The sequence below is a fragment of the Molothrus aeneus genome, chromosome 13, assembly GCF_037042795.1.
Source record: "Molothrus aeneus isolate 106 chromosome 13, BPBGC_Maene_1.0, whole genome shotgun sequence".
Taxonomy (NCBI): Eukaryota; Metazoa; Chordata; class Aves; order Passeriformes; family Icteridae; genus Molothrus; species Molothrus aeneus.
Genome location: NC_089658.1, coordinates 12,275,331 through 12,293,990, shown reverse-complemented (window position 1 = coordinate 12,293,990; position 18,660 = coordinate 12,275,331). Strand labels below are relative to the sequence as shown.

Below are 18,660 nucleotides of genomic sequence, written 5' to 3'. Positions count from 1 at the left end.
TTAGAGCAGGAGCTCCCTTAGCATTAGATCCACGTAGAATTTGTGGCATTATAAGCTAATTAAAATTCTACATAGTGCTGTTTATGAAAACAAATTATAATGTGTTTTGTGCTTACTGTCAGTTCTCGGCAACAGGTGCTTTGTTAACAAGAAGCTGTCTATTTCGGGAACTCGTGTTAAAGCGGCTTTTATCTCTTCTGGGTTTGATATGCTTAAAATAAGTGAAACTTATGCTGTATTGAGAGAAGATTACTTATTCACTGAAGCTCAAAAGAAGCGATTACTGAATCTATTCTTTCAGTAATTATGAGGGTAATCTTGTAAGTGTTCGAATCCTTATTACAGATTATTTCTCATCAGTGCGTTAAGTCAAACCTGTTTTAAAATACAGCACCAGAGATAGTTTATGGAGTTGCTCTCCTGCATCCCTGTTGGCCTGGTATTCTAAAGGAATTTAGAGAATTCTAGAGTCTCCTGATTCTAATTCTATACAACCTCTGATTTCTGAAATGGCCAGCTTCAATATCTGATACCAGAGAAAGCAGAATCTCACCCTGTCTGGTCTGTTTCAGAATAGCTTTTTTACCTTTTGTAAGCATTTTAAAAGAAGGCATTTCTGTTACCTGACAGATTTTAAGTTAACCTTAAAGTTACGGGACTGTGAAGGGCAACTCAAGTATTCCTGCAGCACCTGAATGCCAGAATACAGGTATGAGATGGCACAAACTCCAGAGGAAAGAAAAGGGGCTCCTCAGGCAATGTCTGTGACTTGTACAGTTGGCACCAGTTCAGCCACACATGATGGAAACTCTGTGAGCTGACACAACCAACTGCTGATGAGCAATTACTGACATAGTTTGATTTTTCTAATGGGTGTAACTTCTGAATTTTTTTCCTCTTGGGCAGAGATGCCAGAGCAAGAACTCTAAAGGGTGCTCTTTTAAAAGAAGCTGCACGTTCTGTCACAAGTGTAACTTCATGTAAGGTTTCTGTGTCAGTCTTGTCTCAGGGACAGCCATGTTCCAGAAATGGGCCTGCTCAGCCTGTCTGCCTTAGATCTTGAGTGAGCTGGGGAGGCTAAACTGAGTAAGTACAACTTAATATCTGGGGGGCAAGCCACTCTTCTCTGGCTCGTGCATGGACACAGAGTGCTTTGGGTAGGACAGCATGACCAGATGGGTGGCTGGCCATTGTCTTCTCTGTGTTCCTCAGATATGCCTCTTGAACTTCTTTCACTGTGCCTCCCCCAAGGATGCCAGATCAAAACCAACTTCCTAAAACACACGTTATACTCTTTTCTCTTCACTTTTCTTTGTAATTCACTTAGAAATTGTCTTTACTATATACTGAACAACTACAGTTACTGTGTTGCTCTCAGTGCTTTCAATGTTTAACTAGTTATCTTTATTGAAGGTCCCTGTCATGACTTGCTGTAAACAAGCATGTCTAGCTCCAAGGGTTGTTTGCTGTTTTTTCTCTTGAATCCAAGAAGTGAGTTTTGTTGTGTGTGTAGGTTTTGTTTCGTTGTTTTCACTTGCATTCAGGTTAACCTCTCCAAAAAGGCAGCTTTGTCAGCTTAGATTTTCTGATAGTCATCACTGGAGAGACAAACTTAGAACATGCTGGTGGTGCCTCTTTCTGAAAGCATTTCTGTGTTGCTCTGGATTGGAGTTTGCTGGATGAACTGGGGCTGGCCTACAAACGTATCGTGCTACTGGGAAATAAGAGGCTTTTAAATTTTCTAAGTCAGAGGGAAAAATGATGTTTCTTTGAATCTCAGGAAGTATAAATTCTGTCATATGCACGTGTCTAATTCTAGTGGTGCTGCAGTGTTAGTCTAGAACAGCTAGGAAGTCCCAATGTACAGGCTTAAATGTACAGACAATGATAATCCTTGGCATCCTGACTTGTATTTTGCTGCTTTAGACTCAGTTTGAAATGCATGATAAATAGGAATTTTGAAGGCATTATGCAGAGTGCTGCCCTTAATTTTTTAGGTGTCTTAGCAGTTAGCAGATGCTCCATAAAGTAGTGGTCATTACTGCAAAAAACCCAGCATCACACCAGTAGCTCTGTGTGGCAGCTTTCTGTAATTTCAGTACAGATTCTTTTGTCTGTACTCTGCCTCTTTGAAATCCAAAATAGATAAAATATGATTCTTCTTACTAGGTAATTAAATGTACCTCTTACATTGCTTGTTAATTGTTGGGGTTTTTTTTAAGAATTAATCTTCAGTAAAGTAATGACATTCATGGAATTGGCCCTTTCTTCGGTTGACTATACTAAAAAGTTTGGAAATTAAGTATGAAAAGTTTGCTTATTTGTTTTTGTTTGTAGACTTTAAGTGGTTACTGCAAGCAATGGGATGCTTTTGCATGAGGTGAATGAGAGTCTGAGGTACCACTTTTACAGAAGTTAATCTTTGGGTCTGGTAATCCATGCTTTGCAAAGGTTAAGCGCGGTCACAAGTAGTAATTACAGTTTCAAAGTAACATCTATTAATAGTGTATGTAGACAAGCATGGAAAGCTGGGTCCTTATTATCAGTGATCTCCTTGATACCAGTATAGAATCTGTGCATCTTTGTTCTTGCTTAGCAAGAGTGGAGAGGTTGTAGTGAAATGTTCTCTTGTTCCTTGTCTAACCTTGTGTACAAGAGCAGTCAGCTGTACTTAGCAGCATCCATGCTTTAACACTGGAGGCTTTGTCTGTACCAGGTGTTCCTGGGTTTATGATATTCTGGCTCAGATTAGTTACGAAAGTTGCTAATGTTCTGTCCCTTCCTAAGACCTGAACTGTCTCTTTTCTGTCCATCTGCCACTTTCTCTCATGTGTGTGTCTTTTTTCCACTAGTGTGATTCTTTCACAGTCTTTCTGACATCTTAAATCTGAGATATTGCTTTCTTAAGAGTTCCAATTTTATTTATATTTTAGTTCTTGTATGGAAGGATTTAAGCTCACAAACTAACAAAAATTGGAAGTGGAGAAAAGACTTCTCTAACTCTTTACACCTTTTTGTAAAGTTTCTGCTAGGAGTGTCTAGTATAAGTACTTGATTGTAGCCTAAATTAATTCTATGCATGAAACAAAAATAAAAAGCTGTTCAACAGGAATAGACAGGAACATAGTAGATATTAAATTACTTGTTAAGTGAGTTAAAAGAACATCTCATATAAGAGTCTTTGGTCACTAGCGTGAGTATTTTGTTTTTGTTATGAAGTCATAGAAATTCTACTTCACATTGCAATTTAAAACTTTGAGCAGGAAGAAAACTGGAGGCTCAGTGGAATGAGTGGAAAACTTTAAAATGTATGGATTCTCTTGGTGCTGAGGAAGTTGGAACTCCTGTGTTTTGAAAAATGCAGCAGCTGTGTGTTCTGCTGCTACAGGAACAAAGAGGTCGCTGCCCTTACAGATCTGCTTGCATAGCTGGTCCTTAACCATATTCACTTTTTTTAACTCAAAGCATTCTGATGAAACTGGGTCAGAGTGTAGCTACACATGTATCTGTGCTGGCAAATGTGAACCAGCTGCAGTGCTTTAGCAAGGGTGAGCTGTAAGATGAAATGACATGTCTGACTGCAACCAGCAAGCTGGGCTGAGCTGTAATGACTGAGGCCCCTATTCAAATCTGCCAGTTCTTCTTGGCTCCATAGCAAGTTGCTGGGACATGATAATGCCTTAAAGCAGCTACAAATGACTGCTCAGTGAATGTAAATTGGATCCTTTTGGGAGACAGCAATGAAGTAAAAAAACCCAGGACTGTTCTGTAGCTTGCTTTTAATTTGTGATTCTAGTGCTTTATACCCTAAGTAGTGTCCTGCTGGAAGCAGGACACCTGAGCAGCAAATTCCAATATGAACTGGTATCCTCGATCACAGCCAGTGCTTTGGGAGCTTCTGCAGCAAGATTCAACAGAACTTTGTTCTTGGGCTTTTATTTGCCCTTTGTTTTGATAAGCCTGTAGAGAAATGCATTTCCTATTTATTGCCTTTTGTACCAGCCTGCCTTTTCATATGGTGGTGCAGGTGGTATTGGGTATCTGTGCCAGTACATGCTAAAAAGTGAAGTGTATTTTTGTGTACCCAACTTGATGTCTTATTTGTGCTTGGAATGAAGCTTTGTATGTCTAAGCAGCACACATTACCCCTTCTGCAGCTCCTTCTATGCTTCATTAGCACAAAGAGACAATGACCATTAGTGTTGATACTATTTCTGTCAGTGCTGAACTACTTCATTATAAAGGTGATTATGACAAAGGAGGGAATATTTTAATCACTTGTTAAAATTGGATTTATCATTTGAGGTGAGTGTCAGGTAAAACTGTCAGTGTGCTGATTTTGACAGTAAGAGTAGTTCACACTCTGTTCTGCTTTCTCTTTGAGCAGCAGTTTTGAAGCTGGCATCAGAATGGTTCAAACTGTGTCTGCTGTGCTGCTGAGGCACAATGCTGTTTGGGTGGTCTCAGCATTTGCTTTTGGGAGGGAACCTTCCCATACCAGTCACAGATTTGAGGAGTGTTTGCAGAACACAAGACTGTACTGCAGGATGTGAAGATCTGCTTGTTTTCCTTACCAGAACTTGAAGTATAAGGGTAACTGGTATTCAAGAGACCTTTTCCTTTGGGGAAGACAGATGAAGAGAAAGCTGGCTTCTGTGCCAGTTTTTTTTTTTTTTTTCTTGTCTAGAATTAGGGGGGGGGGGCAGTGAAAGAGATTATTCTTAAACCTTGTGTGTTTAATCCTGCTAAATGCTGCTCTCTCTGATCTTACTGATTAACATTTGAAGCCTATAAAGCTGGGGTATCAGTTATTTGAAACTAGTGGCATATAAACATTTTAATTAAAAGGAAAAGAAGAAAGGGGGCGGGGAGGAAGACCAGTATCACAGTGCCTGTTCTGTGGGGAAGAGATGTCCACAAGCATTTTTGTGGCTTGCTTTACAGAGTATTGGAAGATGTGTCTCTTTCTCCAGAGAACTTGATATCCAGAAGATTTGCTCTGCTTGGGTGTTTCTACAGCTTCAATTCTATACGTTTTATAGGCATGTACTTTGCATATTTTTTGCTTGGTACAGAGAGGAATTTACTCTGAGGATGTGATGGTGAGGGAGGAAAGACAGGACCTGTAGCAGCAGCAGTAAGAGGGCATTATTGAATGTATGAAGTTGTGTATTGCAGGAGTAACAGGAACAGGTAGACTGTAAGCACCTTATTTGTAGGAAAAGGAGGACTTAGCCTCCAGAGGTGTGTGCTGCCATGCTTCTAGTGACAATAAATATCTTTAAGAAGCAGAGGTAATTTCAGCTGAAGTTTTGCAAAATTTAGCTAATACAGAAAGAGGGTGTTTATTCCATAATCTTCAATGAAGTAGATGTTCTGGGGTTGCGCTGAGAGGAGTTGTTTAAAGTTCTTGCACTTCCCTCTAGTCTGTTCCTTCTCATTAGGGCTTGTACAACTGGTTATACAACTATATTGTAAAGCAAAGCAGGGAATGTGCTTAAAATATTGTGAAGAGCTCTTTAGTTTTGTTTTTTTTTTTTCTTTAAGATAAATCAATTCTGCATTCAGAATAACCTTCAGAATTCATAGGATTACTCTATGAATGCTATGCAGGCACAGCTCTGGGGGAACAGGCAGAGCCCAGAGGCATTTCCAGGAGCTTGACAGGCTCCACGTTTGTTTTGTGACACCTCAAACCGAGAGGGACGTACATGTTGATCCCAAGACCTTGTTGTCATTTCAGCTATGAAGCTGCTTCAAGTGTCATGCTGAAGCCAAGCTAGGGGAAGGCCATTTTTGAAATTATGGATCGTGTGTGCACTTGGGATTTATTTTACAGTAGGCTTGATGCTCAGCAAGGGCTTGCTGCCCCTAAAAAGGGTTGTCCTATTTTTAGCCATGTCACTTCCTGTGCAGTGTATGTCATTTCTCTGGAGTTGATCTTCTGTCAGATGAGCAAGCTCTCCAGTGCACCAGAACAAATATTTGTGTTGTTTGCATGAGATGGCTGAGCTGATGTGGCTGCAGGCAGGGACGGGGGGCAGCAGTGGCCAGAGCTGTGGGAGCGTGCCTGCCCCTCTGACAGTGGTTTCAGCAGTGACTGCCCACCTCCACTGCTCTGTGGGATGTTTGGGCTCAGTGACGCTGTGGATCTTCTGCATGAGCCATTACGGTTTTGAAACAAAACTCATCTGAAGCTGAGCCAAGAACTGGGCTGATGGGAGGTCCTTCCCTCCCCCAAACACATCTGCTCCGTGATCTCTCACCGCTGGGGCCAGAGTCCAGCTGCTCTGCTGGGGGCAGTTTGCCTGGGGCCCAGAGGCCCCACAGCAGCACTCTGTCATCCGTGTGTACAGGACAGGCATGGCTCGAGTGCAGGGGCACAAGCTGCCAGTTCTTGGGTCTCTTTCATTCTGTTTTCAATGCCTGGTCTTGGCTAGTGGCTCTCTTATCAGCTCTGCTGCTGAAACAGGCATTTCCACATGTGTCTGCAGCTAGACCCTCTCTCCTGCCCAAATAGCACACACGTGACAAATGAGCTCAGAAACCAATCTGTGTTGAAACTAATTGGCAGAAGGTGGAGTGGTTGATTTTTTTTTTTTTTTAAGTTTGATCATTTCCTTGTTTCATTTTGGTACATGTGAGCACTGAAAGGGAGGGCAAAGCATGAGAGAGCTCATTATACTGATTTGGCATTCTGTGGCTTTAGGGTTCAAGTAGATGAGTTCAACCATCCCAGAGCCTACAGGCTGCTAAAACATGTGTTGTCCCTCCTGGTCACATGTCCTTCCTCACATCAGTTCCAGAGGCTCTCCTGTGTTGGACTTTCTACTTGTTGTGTTTTTGAATGCGAACTGATTGAGCTCACTGAACTGTCAGAAAACTTTGTGTTGGTGATGGTCCTTTCTTTTCCTGGTGGGTTTTTTTGGTAGCTCACAGCAGTAATTTTGTGGGTGAGGTGGATTGTACCCAATTGTCCCCTTCATATCCAACAAGCTGTTGTCTTGGTGCAAGTTCTCCTTTGGCTTCATAACATTGCATCAGGTTGATCCTATCTCTTATTCATTGTATTTCTTAAATATTAGCAACCAATGAAAGATCTTCCGCTTCCTGTGGCCCTTATTAAAACTCTTCAGAAGAATCCCTGGCACTTCCCTTTGGAGATTGAAGTGTTCTGGAGCCTCATGCCAGTGGCTTGTGCTTTGACTGGTGACAGGATCCACTGGTTAATGAACTTGGGAACTGGCTTAGCTGGAACTCAGGCCAGCTTTTCTTGTTTTTCGTCTGGGCATCTTTGGGCACCTTTTACAGTTTGTTTATTGAATTGGAGCAGAACTTGTTTTTTTTTACATCCAAGTTAGAGATTGTTATTCCGTGTTTGTGTTAGCACCTGATCCCTTCAGCAATGTTGTGTTGGAGAATATTAGCAGTGGCTGGTGCAGTTACTGAGATCCTGTGTGCTGCTTGAAGCTAATATTGAACAGAAAGAAAATCATGGTACAATCTGGAAGTTAGTGTAGGGTTCTTTAATATGCTGCTGCCTAAAGTTAAAAGGATTAATACTGCATTGTGACATCGAATCTCTATTAGCTCTTGAAATATTCAGTCAAAAGTGTTTTTAATTAGTCTTTCAATCTTAAACATTCTATGTCAAAAGTGACTTGCGTAAGGTTTCAGCTTTAAATTGGTTCTGGTTACCAAAGCACAGCAAACTCATATTCATTTGCACTTCCCTGAAATGGCTTCTCTGAAATGTTGGGCCCAGCATAAGAATTAAATTCCACATGCACTACTTGCAGTTTCATTCTGAAAGACTGTCTGGAGAAAAGCAGGAATGAAAGTGCTCTTTCAGCTACAAGTGCAGTACTTCAGCAAAAATCAAATTTAGCTGTCGTGTGAGGTCAATGGGGGCTTTGTATGTTGAAAGCAAGTGATTCTCTGTTGGGGTGGGGGAGTGTAGTCAACAGCTGAAATAAGCTTAATTGCAGGTTGAAGCTGAAAAAGATAGTATCAGATTTTGGTTGTCTTCCTGCCTGTACCTCTTCCTTGTCTTCTATCTTGAATCCTTCCTCGTCCATAGAGTACCTTATTGCTGTGAGCAGAAGACTTGACTTGTTTTTGTGTTGCTGTTGGCTTTGCAACCCAGAGGTTTGGTCTTGGTATCCATTTCATATGTTTTGGGGAAATAAAAACAAAATGGAGTGGATGTGGGTGTGAGAGGAGATGAGGAGATTTCTCTGGAAACAAAATAATGGGAATGTTGTTTGTGTTTGGCTTTGAATACCTCTTATGTAAAAGGAAATCTTTTTTTACTGTGGCACTACTATGGTTTCATCAAGTTTTATAACGTGGCATTGTTGAAGTGTTCAAGTATCTTGAAACTCCTTTCCCTCTGGATTTTTTTTTGCTTATTTGAAATGTATACTGATGTTACTTGCAAGATTGATTTTATTTTTTCAGTAATATTGCTTATCTTTGGTTTGACTTGCAAGAATTAAAATTACCTATGCTTCAGCTTACTTTTTAATCAGAAAATGGTAGACCTAAGTTGATCTTGAATTAAGTATAAGTAATTTATACCTTGATATATCTAGTTTCTTAATGTGAAGCTGTTTTTCCTTTCAAAATTATTAAAAAAGAAGTGCAATTGAATATTTATGGAGGGGGAAAATGGAAAGTTAATTTTATCTCATGAAATGACATGTCAAAAATTATTTCCAAGTTAGACCACTTGATAATAGTTAGGAGTCTCCAGAACACTGATTGAAATTGTCATTGGTTGTAATTTTCTTGTAATGTCTTACAAATATCTATAAACTTGATTAATACAAGCCAGGGGGAAAAAAAATAGTCTTTATTTAACATCCTTAAATTTGGGTTATATAATGTGGCAACTCATGTATCATATATCTCTCAACTTACATATCTCTTACTTCTCATTTTTATTATATTTTGACAGTGAATTTTTAAATAGGAGGTTGTGTACATGGTCTAATACTTTTGCCTGTAAGGGTGATTTTCTTAGTGTGTGAAAAATCACAATCCAGGGTTTGTGGTAAGCAGTTGTGTCGTCTTTCACTAATGACACAGTGACTAAACAGTGACATGTGGATTCATGTGACTGTTGTTAATGATAATTATGCAGCAAGTAAGCCTGTGTTGCCATGCTTGTCTCTGTTTTACAGCTCTCATGCACAGTGTCAGGTGTTCAGGTTTCAGCATAAGCATCCCCCTCCCCTACTCCCCTCACCTGACTGCCAGAAGCAGAATACTTCCAATATTTGATAAAATTACTTTTCTTTATGGGGTATATATTGAAAATAAATTGGTGGGGCTGGGAGGGTGGGTCATGCAAAGCCTACATATGTGACTGTATTTGTATTATTGGGCTGGCTTTTTGGGAAAGGGCAACGAGTTAACCCACAAGGCATTTTTTCTGGATGGTCTTTTTGCTGAGCTATAGGAAATTCCAGATTTTCAAATGTCAGCTGTAAAAGAAGAGTTTTCTGAGGCCTCTAAATGCTGGGTTGTGTGTATCAATTTCAGGTTTATAGAAGAAGGGAGAATGGCTCAAGAAACTAACCGTAGCCAAGTGCCTATGCTCTGTTCCACTGGCTGCGGATTTTACGGGAATCCTCGCACAAATGGCATGTGCTCAGTGTGCTACAAAGAACACCTGCAAAGGCAGAACAGTAATGGTAGAATTAGCCCTCCTGGTAAGTAATCCCAGCACACAGTGTGTGTGTCAACAGCTCAACCTGACCCAGCAGGCAGCAGCTTCCTGGCCATGTCCAGATACTGATCGTTGGGGCATTAGTGCAAACTATTTCATTCCAGCATCTTACCTTATGGAATGAGCTTGGATGGAATGCCCATAATGTAATTGTGTTGCCACTAATCTGCTCAGAAGTAGGCTCTCACTAAAACCTTTTTTATTCATTTGAGTGTTTCTGATTTGAAATTATAAAAATGCAGAAAAAACACTACAACATATTTTTGCTGAAATTACTGACAGAGACAGGATTGAGTTTGGGAAATGTTTGTGAAAGGCCTTTAAGTACAGGTATTTCATCTCTGTGACCTCATTCTTAAAGATTAACCTGTAAACACTTGATAGTGATGCCTTTTCCTTTTGAAAGCCTTCAGGGCTTTTGTGGACATCTTTCCATAACTGCCCCTGAAGGCCTTCAAGAAAAGATCTGCTCTTATATTACCTCCTTACTATAATTATCTTGAGTTTCATTTCCAGGTTGGAAAAAGGAAACAATAGTTTCTCCTTAACTTCTCATACTTTCTGTTCTTTTTGGCCCAGTGTCCTGTGTACTGTTGCCTTTCCTTCAATCTGACCTTTTAAATCTGGGGATTTAAATATTGAAATCTGGGGATCTGGATTCTACATGTTCAAAATGCATCTGGAGTTGGCATTAGGATGTTATACTGATGTTCTCCCAGATCCATCTTGGTTTTTTAAACAAAACACCAGCTTCTTGTGTCAGAGTACAGCAGTTCATGCTGAGAAAGCTGCTCGTAGATGCTTTAATTAGTAAAAAATAGTAATTGCTTTAAAACTCCAGCTTCAAAATTTTTTGCCATGTAAGTTCTGGGGGGCTGGGGCTGGAATGAGATCAAAATATGGCCAAACATAATTACTTTTTGTAAAATTACGTTTCCTTACGGTGTAGGCAGAGATTCAGTTACTCTCCTGGCTGGTGTTGTAGGGGTCGAAGAGTAAATGCAGAGTGTAACTTTTGTAATCCAGGAAGCAGCATAACACCTTTTCCCTGGGTGTGTCTTGCAGCAGCCTCTGTCAGTAGTATCACCGAGTCCTTACCGGTCCAGTGCACAGAGGGCAGTGCCCAGGAAACTCAGTCCACTTTAGATTCTACATCGACTCCATCTATGCAGCCAAGGTAAGGTGCTTCAGTCTGCTCTGTGTCTTTACAGAAAAATCTCTGTCAGAATGATTAAATGAAGTGTGCTGATCCTGCATAATTAAATGCTGGAACCAGGATTAGGAAAAGGTGTAAGATTTCAGTGCTAACTTTTAAAGCATGGGATCTCAGGGTGAATGCTAGCAGATCTCTGTGCTTCATCTGGCATTCAAATGGAAATTTGTCTTTAGAATTTAGCTTCAAATAGAAGTTGTCAGTTTCTGTTCTACAGAGATTTGTCTGGCTGCTCTTCTGCTTCCTCAGCTTGTAGTTGTGCATTTACCAAAGGACAACTCTTCTCATCCTAGAAATTTGAGGATTTTGTAAAATGGCAGGGAGCTGTTTACGAGAGCTCTCATAAATAAATGTATGATAATGTGTTAACAAGCCAGTTGCTTTGCAAGAAGTGGAGAGTACTAGAACGGGGTAAAGACACAAGTCTTAGTACAAGTTGTGCTACTGAATTGATCTCTTATTAAACAAGTAATTTCCATCTGGGTTATTCAAGGGTACATAATATCCTCTTATAAATCACTCAGACTTACTAAGTGTACTCCATTTGTAAAAGCTAAATATTTGTTTATATTTAGTGGCTCCATTTCTGTTTAGAGTGACACAACCAGCAGCAACTTAAGCGCTTTGGAAATTTGAGTGAAAAGTGTTAGTGTGTTATATACTATGGAAGCTAAACTTGCAGTAATACTCATTTCAACTTTTCTTTAAAAAAATGAATGTAGTAGAACACAGGGCAAGGGAGATTTCATCAGTTCCTGCTGATTGATTCAGCTCAGACTTTTCTGCTCCCTAGCTTTTTATAGGAGGTGTTATCTCATGCTTGGATCCTGCATATGAACTGAGAGCTAGGTGCCATGCTTGATGCTATATTTAGTCTTTCCATTCTGAGGTTTATAGTTGGGGTAGAAAATACGTATCTTACCCTGAAACAGCTCTTCTGGTGTGTGTAAAAAAAAAAGTTCATCCAGGTCAATGCACAGATGTGAACCAATTACAGTGCCTTGCCTTTGTTCTGTCACAACTTCAATAAAACCGTGAAAGAATAGAAGTACCTCACTGATCACTGGCTTGATTACTGGCTGCAGAAGAAAGGAGTGGACTTGCACTTGAAAAAACTCAGTGTCGCTTGCTTGGGTTTTTGTTTTCAAAATAAAAAAAGCAGCAATTCAACTTCAGTCTCTGGAAATACCTCAGACTTAGGATACTCTAAGGACAGATAAAATTAATTGACAATCCCCTTCTGTAGGTGGCCAGACAGGCAGTTCAAGACCTATGTGTAGTTCTTGACAATTAAAATTGCAACTCCAGTGCTCCTGTTGTGCCATGGATTGCTGGTTCATGGGCTGCTGGATAATCTGTTTTTTGCCTTCAGAGTGAATCCCTCAGTGGAAAAGAAGAAAAAAAATGCAAATGAGATAGAGCTCAAAGTCCCAAGCAAGAGGTAGCACTGTCTTGTTCCATAGGAGAGCTGCTGGATGAGCAGCTTGGCTGGGAGTCATGGCCAGTGTTGAATTGCACTCTCTAAACTGCTAAGGGTGTTCATTGGTGAGTGTTCAGCCATGCTGTGATTTAGCAGTATGGCTGAAGGGTTGGGAAGTTTAGCCTGCACTACTTTACACTGTGAAAATCCAAGGGGTTCTGTGTGCAGCTGCTGCAGCTTTATTACTGGAAACATTGACATGCTGCAATTTTCTTGTTTGTATCACCAGAACCAGAATCCTGTACAATTATCTTGCTGACTTCTGTTATAAAGATCCTTGCATACTGAATGTTGCATTGTTGCTTCTGTGTGGAATGATGGTATGCCAAACCACCCAAAATATTTTTTCCTTTTTTACAGTGGAACTGTTTTGTTGCATTCAGTATGAGTTGAAAAAAAAAGTTTACCTTTTGTGTCAGTTCAGATTGTAGCAGTTTTAAGTGGTTACACAAACAACTTCAGAGGTTCTGGGATACCTTCTCATCAAGAGGTGCCCTAATGTATCTTATGGGAAAAGAATGGGAAAATGCATAATAAAAATCATAATTTTCTTCTTTTGCCCCTCAGCCCTGTGTCCAGTCAGTCACTTTTAACAGAATCTGTAGCATCATCCCAACCGGATAGTACGGCTGTGGACAAAACAGTACCTGAGACAGAAGAGTTGCAAGGTTGGTGCCTAGTTTTCAGTGACAGAACTTATGAATAATGCTTTTTAAACTTCACCTGTTCTTAATACACTCCTGTTCAAACATGTCTGATTCTCAAGCCCAAATATTCTGTGAAATCAGGAGGTAGAATAAAAATAAAGTTTCTTTTCTTAAATGGCAAATGAAATGGAAACCTTATGTTTAATTGGTGATGTCAGTGTCTGCCATGAACAAGTGTTTTAATTGGTGTTGGAAATGTACATCATAAATTAACATCCTGTTCTGTCTCAATGCCATGGCTGTTACATCTGAGTGGAGTTTTGAGTATCTTTTACTTCTCAGAGTAACCATTTACAGCACATATCAGAAGTTTATGAGCATATTTGTGGTAGAGGGTGTTTGACATAGCCATTGCAAGAACAGGGTCAGTATCTTTTGTAAATAGGAAACACCTATAAAAGAAGCTTTCACCTCTGAACTGTAGTGGTGTAAGATTTTGAACTACTGAAATTCACATTATCAAATGTAAAATTACCAAACCACAGGCTGTGTTTGCTTGAAGCACAGTGGCTAAGAGGGTTAATTATATTGGCCTGAAATCCTCCTTGCTGGTACAATGTAAAGTTTCTTTTCACTTTTTTCTTGTTTTCTATGTGAAGACTTTCAGAGCTTAAGGCTAAAAAATGTTTAATAGTATTTCTTAGGAAATGCAAAAATGACAGGTGGTATACAAAATGTGCTCAGACTCGTAACCTATAGGCATTATAAAAGGTATTTAAAGGTAAGTCAGTAAGTATTCTGCCTTCTGCTGAGACAGTTTAGGTTTTAGTGGGGAGGATTTATTTTTCTATGGACTAGTCTAAACATAGAAGTGTGGGTTTTTTACAGATACAACTTGTAATTTCACTTAAACATTCTAAATACTAGTTCTTTGACTGTATCTCTGGTATTTAAGCTTTGCTTCTCAGATACTTTTCTAAACCTGACCTGACATTTTCTGCAGGATGGAATATAAGAGTCATTAGTCAGGTACTATGCTGAGTAAAGCTGTCTCCTTGGTTAATAAACTTGAAAGAAAAGCTTTTAATTCCATTTTTTCACCACTTTTACTACTCTTTGAGGTGAGACACATGCTTACTCTTGAAAAGATACATTCTAGAGATACACTCCAGTACCTGTTAGGAAGTTTGTGTTCTGGAGCTGAGAGCTCTTGTCTCAGTTTTGACAATGCATCTACTGGCTTTTCACGGGGAGACAGAGGCAGAGCTTTGTTTACCCTGGCACTGAGGTGTCTTGGGCCTGTGAAAAGACTTTTCCCAGCAAGTTTCCAGAGGCATGTCTCTCTTCTTACACACTTGGATAAATTTGTGCTGTTTCTAATTCTCCACCTCTCAAACTTATTCTCCTATCTATAAGATAAAAGGTTTCTCAACCAGAAGCTTTGAATTTAGGGATATATCTGCAGGATCAACATATATCAGGTGTTTAGGTTACTCAGCTGAGTCCTCTGTCCTTTTCTTTGTACCCTCATTTCTAAACTAAGAACATCACCAGCATGTAGTTGCAGTTCTAAATTACCATCCCTATTTATAACTCTCTGGCAGGGTCAGCCTTACTTCCTTAAGAGTTCCTTCTGTGTTGTCCCTTGACTGAAAATCATAGGAAATGTAGTGTTTCCAGTTTTAAGCATTTTGATTTGAAAATGTAAGTTTGAAAGGAAAGCAGCTTAAAATGGATGCTGAGAGGGATTTCATTGAATTGCTGTCACAGTTGTGCATCCTGAAGTTTTCTTTTTTTTTGAAATTTGAATTTTAGGTTGGTGACAAGCATGTAATACAAACATGTGAATCCAAGGTTTTTTTTTTTTAGCATTGCCCAAGTTTCTAACATTTAGAAAAAAAATAATAAATTCACAGCAATGTGCTAGTTGGTCCCAAAGTGAAGAGTGTCTAATAGTACTTTTGTTGATGTAGGGGAACAGGAGAAATAATGCCAGTATTTATTTTGATAAAATCTTGCCTTGTGGGAATGTCTGTTCTGGGGAGAGTTGTTCTATGCTGCTGCTGTAAGTTAATGTATTGTGTTCAGCTGAGGTCCCCTTAACTTGCCATTTAACAAAAATTACCAGGCTACAACAACATTGAATGAAGGACTGGGTGAATAATTAAGCTTTCTTAGATTACTGTTATTACTTTTCTAAAGCAGACAGATAAATGAGACTTGAGCTGCGTGCAACACAGCCCTTGCTGTTTGCAGTCAAGCTAAAACTACAAAGGGATAAAATTCCCAAAGAGCATTTCAGATTTGTTTTTGTTGGATTTATGCATTGCAGAAGAAATGGAGGAAAACTCTAGAATGTTAAAAAATTTAGGCTTTAGAGCAAGTGTTTGTATATGATGCTTGTGGAGGAGTGCAAAAGGCCAGATGCTCTAAGATAGGGACTAATAAATTTTTTTTTAACTTCTAATGTTCTTAAATACCATGAAAATGAGTTTCATTTTAGGTAATCTTTAATGGCATGAAGTACAGGCCAGCTTTTCTAGCAACTTTCTTCTATTCCAAGTAATTTTAATTACCTCCTGGGCTATTGTGCCTTTTGCTCAACATGATGGTCCTGTTAGGATTAGCCAGTCAGGATTTCTGATTTGTTAGCCAGGGCTGCCTCCAGGCAAGCCTGCAAGCAGGTAAAGAGGTATTTCACTTCCCTGGGGTAAAGGAAGATGGTTGAAACCATCCAGGTTAGGCTTCATGCTTCTGGTTCAGGGAGGATTTTAAAGGTAAATGAAGCTTGTCAGGGAAGGCAGGAGGACTCCACCACAAACATTATGTAGCTCTTACAACTGAAGGACATGGGGGTAAAAGTAGAAATCCAGCTAATGGGTGGACTCAGCCCCTCTGAGGCTGACGACTTTTGAGAATGGAAACAGCCTCTGTGATTTTCAAACTTGTTGTGAATTGGAGAGGAGCATGTACTATTAGCATTGCAAAATGCCATCACTCACGTCATGTGGTGTGGTTGTTATTTGGAAAACCAAAGTACAAAGTTAGATTGGATTAACTGTCTAAAAGGTACATGGCTGTTCTGAATGGAGTCACCTGATTTTGTGCATATCTGGACTTTAGTGAAGTTAAATAGTGAAGTTCAAACTAAGTTTAAAAAACTTGAGATTAAAATAATTAGGTTGCTACAGAATTTTATATTGGGGTTACTTGGACCTAAGGTGAATGCAGTTGAGCTAATGGCTTCAGTGGGCCTTATCAGGGTGGGCTCAGTAGACAGTACTGGAAAGGAATTGATGGATGCTTCTCACTTCTGTGATAGTACCAGGGACTCAGAGGTAGAGTATGATTATGACACAAGTGTATCAAATAATACAGGATATCATGATATACTGGGTGAATGCTCCAGGGGGAGAGGAGACACTCAACAGAAAGATTTAAAACTAAATTCTGTGGGTGAGTGTGCTCCTACTTAATTTGCCACTTCCTAACATTTAAACAGTGTATTTTAGGCTGATTATGTCAGTTTAAAATGTTCACAAGCAGTGATGTTCTCCTTTGGATTAACTTCACGTTTCACTCCTCTGGAGATGTGGGGGTTGTTCTTACTAGCCCTAAGAAGTAAATGTAGCTGTTCATGCTCTTCTGTAGGAATGAGAAACCTTTTTCTTTTAAAATCTCTGCCCAGTAATGCAGAGGTGATGAATGTGAAACATCAAGAGAGAGAACAGGATGGGTGTCTTGATGCACACACAGAGCTGTGTTGTGCCTGCAGGGGTGCAGAGCTGGAGTGCATTTTGTCACGTGGCTGCTGGTTTTGTGCTCAGTCAGAGCACACTGAAGCTCAGGCAGGGGTTTGAACAAGCAAAGCAATAGGAAAAGCTTGTGCCTTTAGGAGGGAATCCAGGCTCTGCTTGTTTTGATCAGCTAGGAACATGTTCTGTAAATCAGGGAACTTCTAGTGACCAGCCCAACTTGTCAGCTCCAGACTGTGTTCATACCTTACTCCTTTTTGGTTAGTTGGCAACTTGTACTGCTGTTGCCAGGGCTTCTGTTCTTTGGCTGCAGGTGGGGCTGGGGAAAGGATGGTTCCTTGGTTCAAGGAAGGCAGGCAGAGCATCCTGGAATCCAGATGAAGTCCAGCAGCTGGGAGTGGCTCCAAGCTGGACAGTATTGCATCTTACCTGGCTTTGTTCTGCTGTGGTCATCACAGGGAGCTCATAGACTGAACAGTGGTACTTGGTCATCTAAAGTGGTTGGGATATTTGTGATTATCATAGAGGATTTTGGTTCAAATTTCTAGCTTCTATTCAAAAGCAAATTGAGACCTAAAATTTATGGTTACTACAGTAGATACAAAGTGACTTGTGCAGCAGAAGAATCTTCCTACTCGGTTCTACACTGAGCAGCAGCTCTTAAATATTTTTAAACCTTTTTAATGTGAGAGCCATACGCACAAAGAAAATGTAAGTAAGGGTGTATGAGAGCCTTGTTATGCAGGGAAGAGTGCCAATTTTTCCTAAATTTAGCTAATAGTTACAGAGGCTCTTAGTGAAACTTAGATTGAGGTAACTGATTTTGCTATAACAGGAAATGCAAGCTGGAGAATGTTAGCTCGTGGTATGAGTATGTCTTAATGAATTAATAAAGACTGCAATATCTGTTTTGTGTAAAACTACAAAAGTTCATTTGAGTAAGTCTTACCCCTTCTTACCTCACTTCTTTTAGTTCTTGCTGATTTCGGTTCTTATCTTGCAATCCTTTTGATATTATGCCCACTCAGAAATGTGCCCTTTAACAGCCATTTAAAGGCATTGAACTTTTTTTTCTTTGTGAACTATGAATTGTTATAAATTTCAGGACAAAGAGAAGCTCTGCTTGTAACATAGATGGTGTCTGAGAAGGAATTAATAGACCATGTATAATAGTATCTTTGCTAGATTAATCTGTGGAATATACTGTCCCCTCAGGCAAAGTCTTTGCTGGTGATCAGGTATCTTGCTATCCATTGATGTTGCTTAGTACAATGTTTTGATACATAGCAAAAGTGATGAGTGCCCTTTCCTTTCAAAAAAAAAAAAAAGATCAGAATAGCAGCACATGAAAAACCCCACTGGATTTGTCATGCAGAAGAGCTGTCAGCTGGTGAAGAGCTAGCACAGAACTGCATCTGACAGTCTCTGACAAACAAAAGTCCAGCTGCACAGAGCTGCCTGCAGCTTTTTCCCTGACAAATGTCTGAGCTTGCTGTTGCATTCCCTTCCTTACAACACTGGTTCTAGCTCTGCTTCCATCCACACTCCTCCAAGCTGGAGCTTGCTTTTGTTCTTTGCTGCAAATATTCCCAACTTCTGTGTGTCTTACTCACTGGAGACTTGTCCTGCTGTGGTCCAGCTATGTCTGGTAGGCAGAGGTTGGCTCTTAGCCCTTCTTGAAATGAAGTTGGGTTTTTTTTGTTTCTATTTCTGCTTTGTAATGTAAGAAATGTGCAAATACTTGAGGAAAACCAGCCAACTTCTATTTTTACCTGACTCAGGCAAATACTACTATTACTTGTTCATACTCTCCCACACAACCTCTAGCCTGT

The 18,660-nt window shown here is 39.9% G+C and overlaps 1 protein-coding gene across 7 annotated transcripts in view; it reads left to right on the top strand.

Annotated features, from left to right (window-relative positions):
• Nucleotides 1-18,660, top strand: part of ZFAND6 (zinc finger AN1-type containing 6) — a 36,459-nt gene that overhangs the window by 15,432 nt on the left and 2,367 nt on the right. For 6 of the 7 annotated variants that reach the window (XM_066559028.1, XM_066559029.1, XM_066559034.1 and 3 more), the window contains 3 exons: nucleotides 9,547-9,716; nucleotides 10,799-10,910; nucleotides 12,994-13,094. In XM_066559028.1, coding sequence (XP_066415125.1) covers nucleotides 9,566-9,716; nucleotides 10,799-10,910; nucleotides 12,994-13,094 — 364 coding nt within the window. In that variant the 5' untranslated portion in view covers nucleotides 9,547-9,565. Of the gene's footprint in view, nucleotides 1-4,570; nucleotides 4,594-9,546; nucleotides 9,717-10,798; nucleotides 10,911-12,993; nucleotides 13,095-18,660 lie in introns of those variants that run through there. The other variant, XM_066559033.1, reaches the window with a different exon arrangement.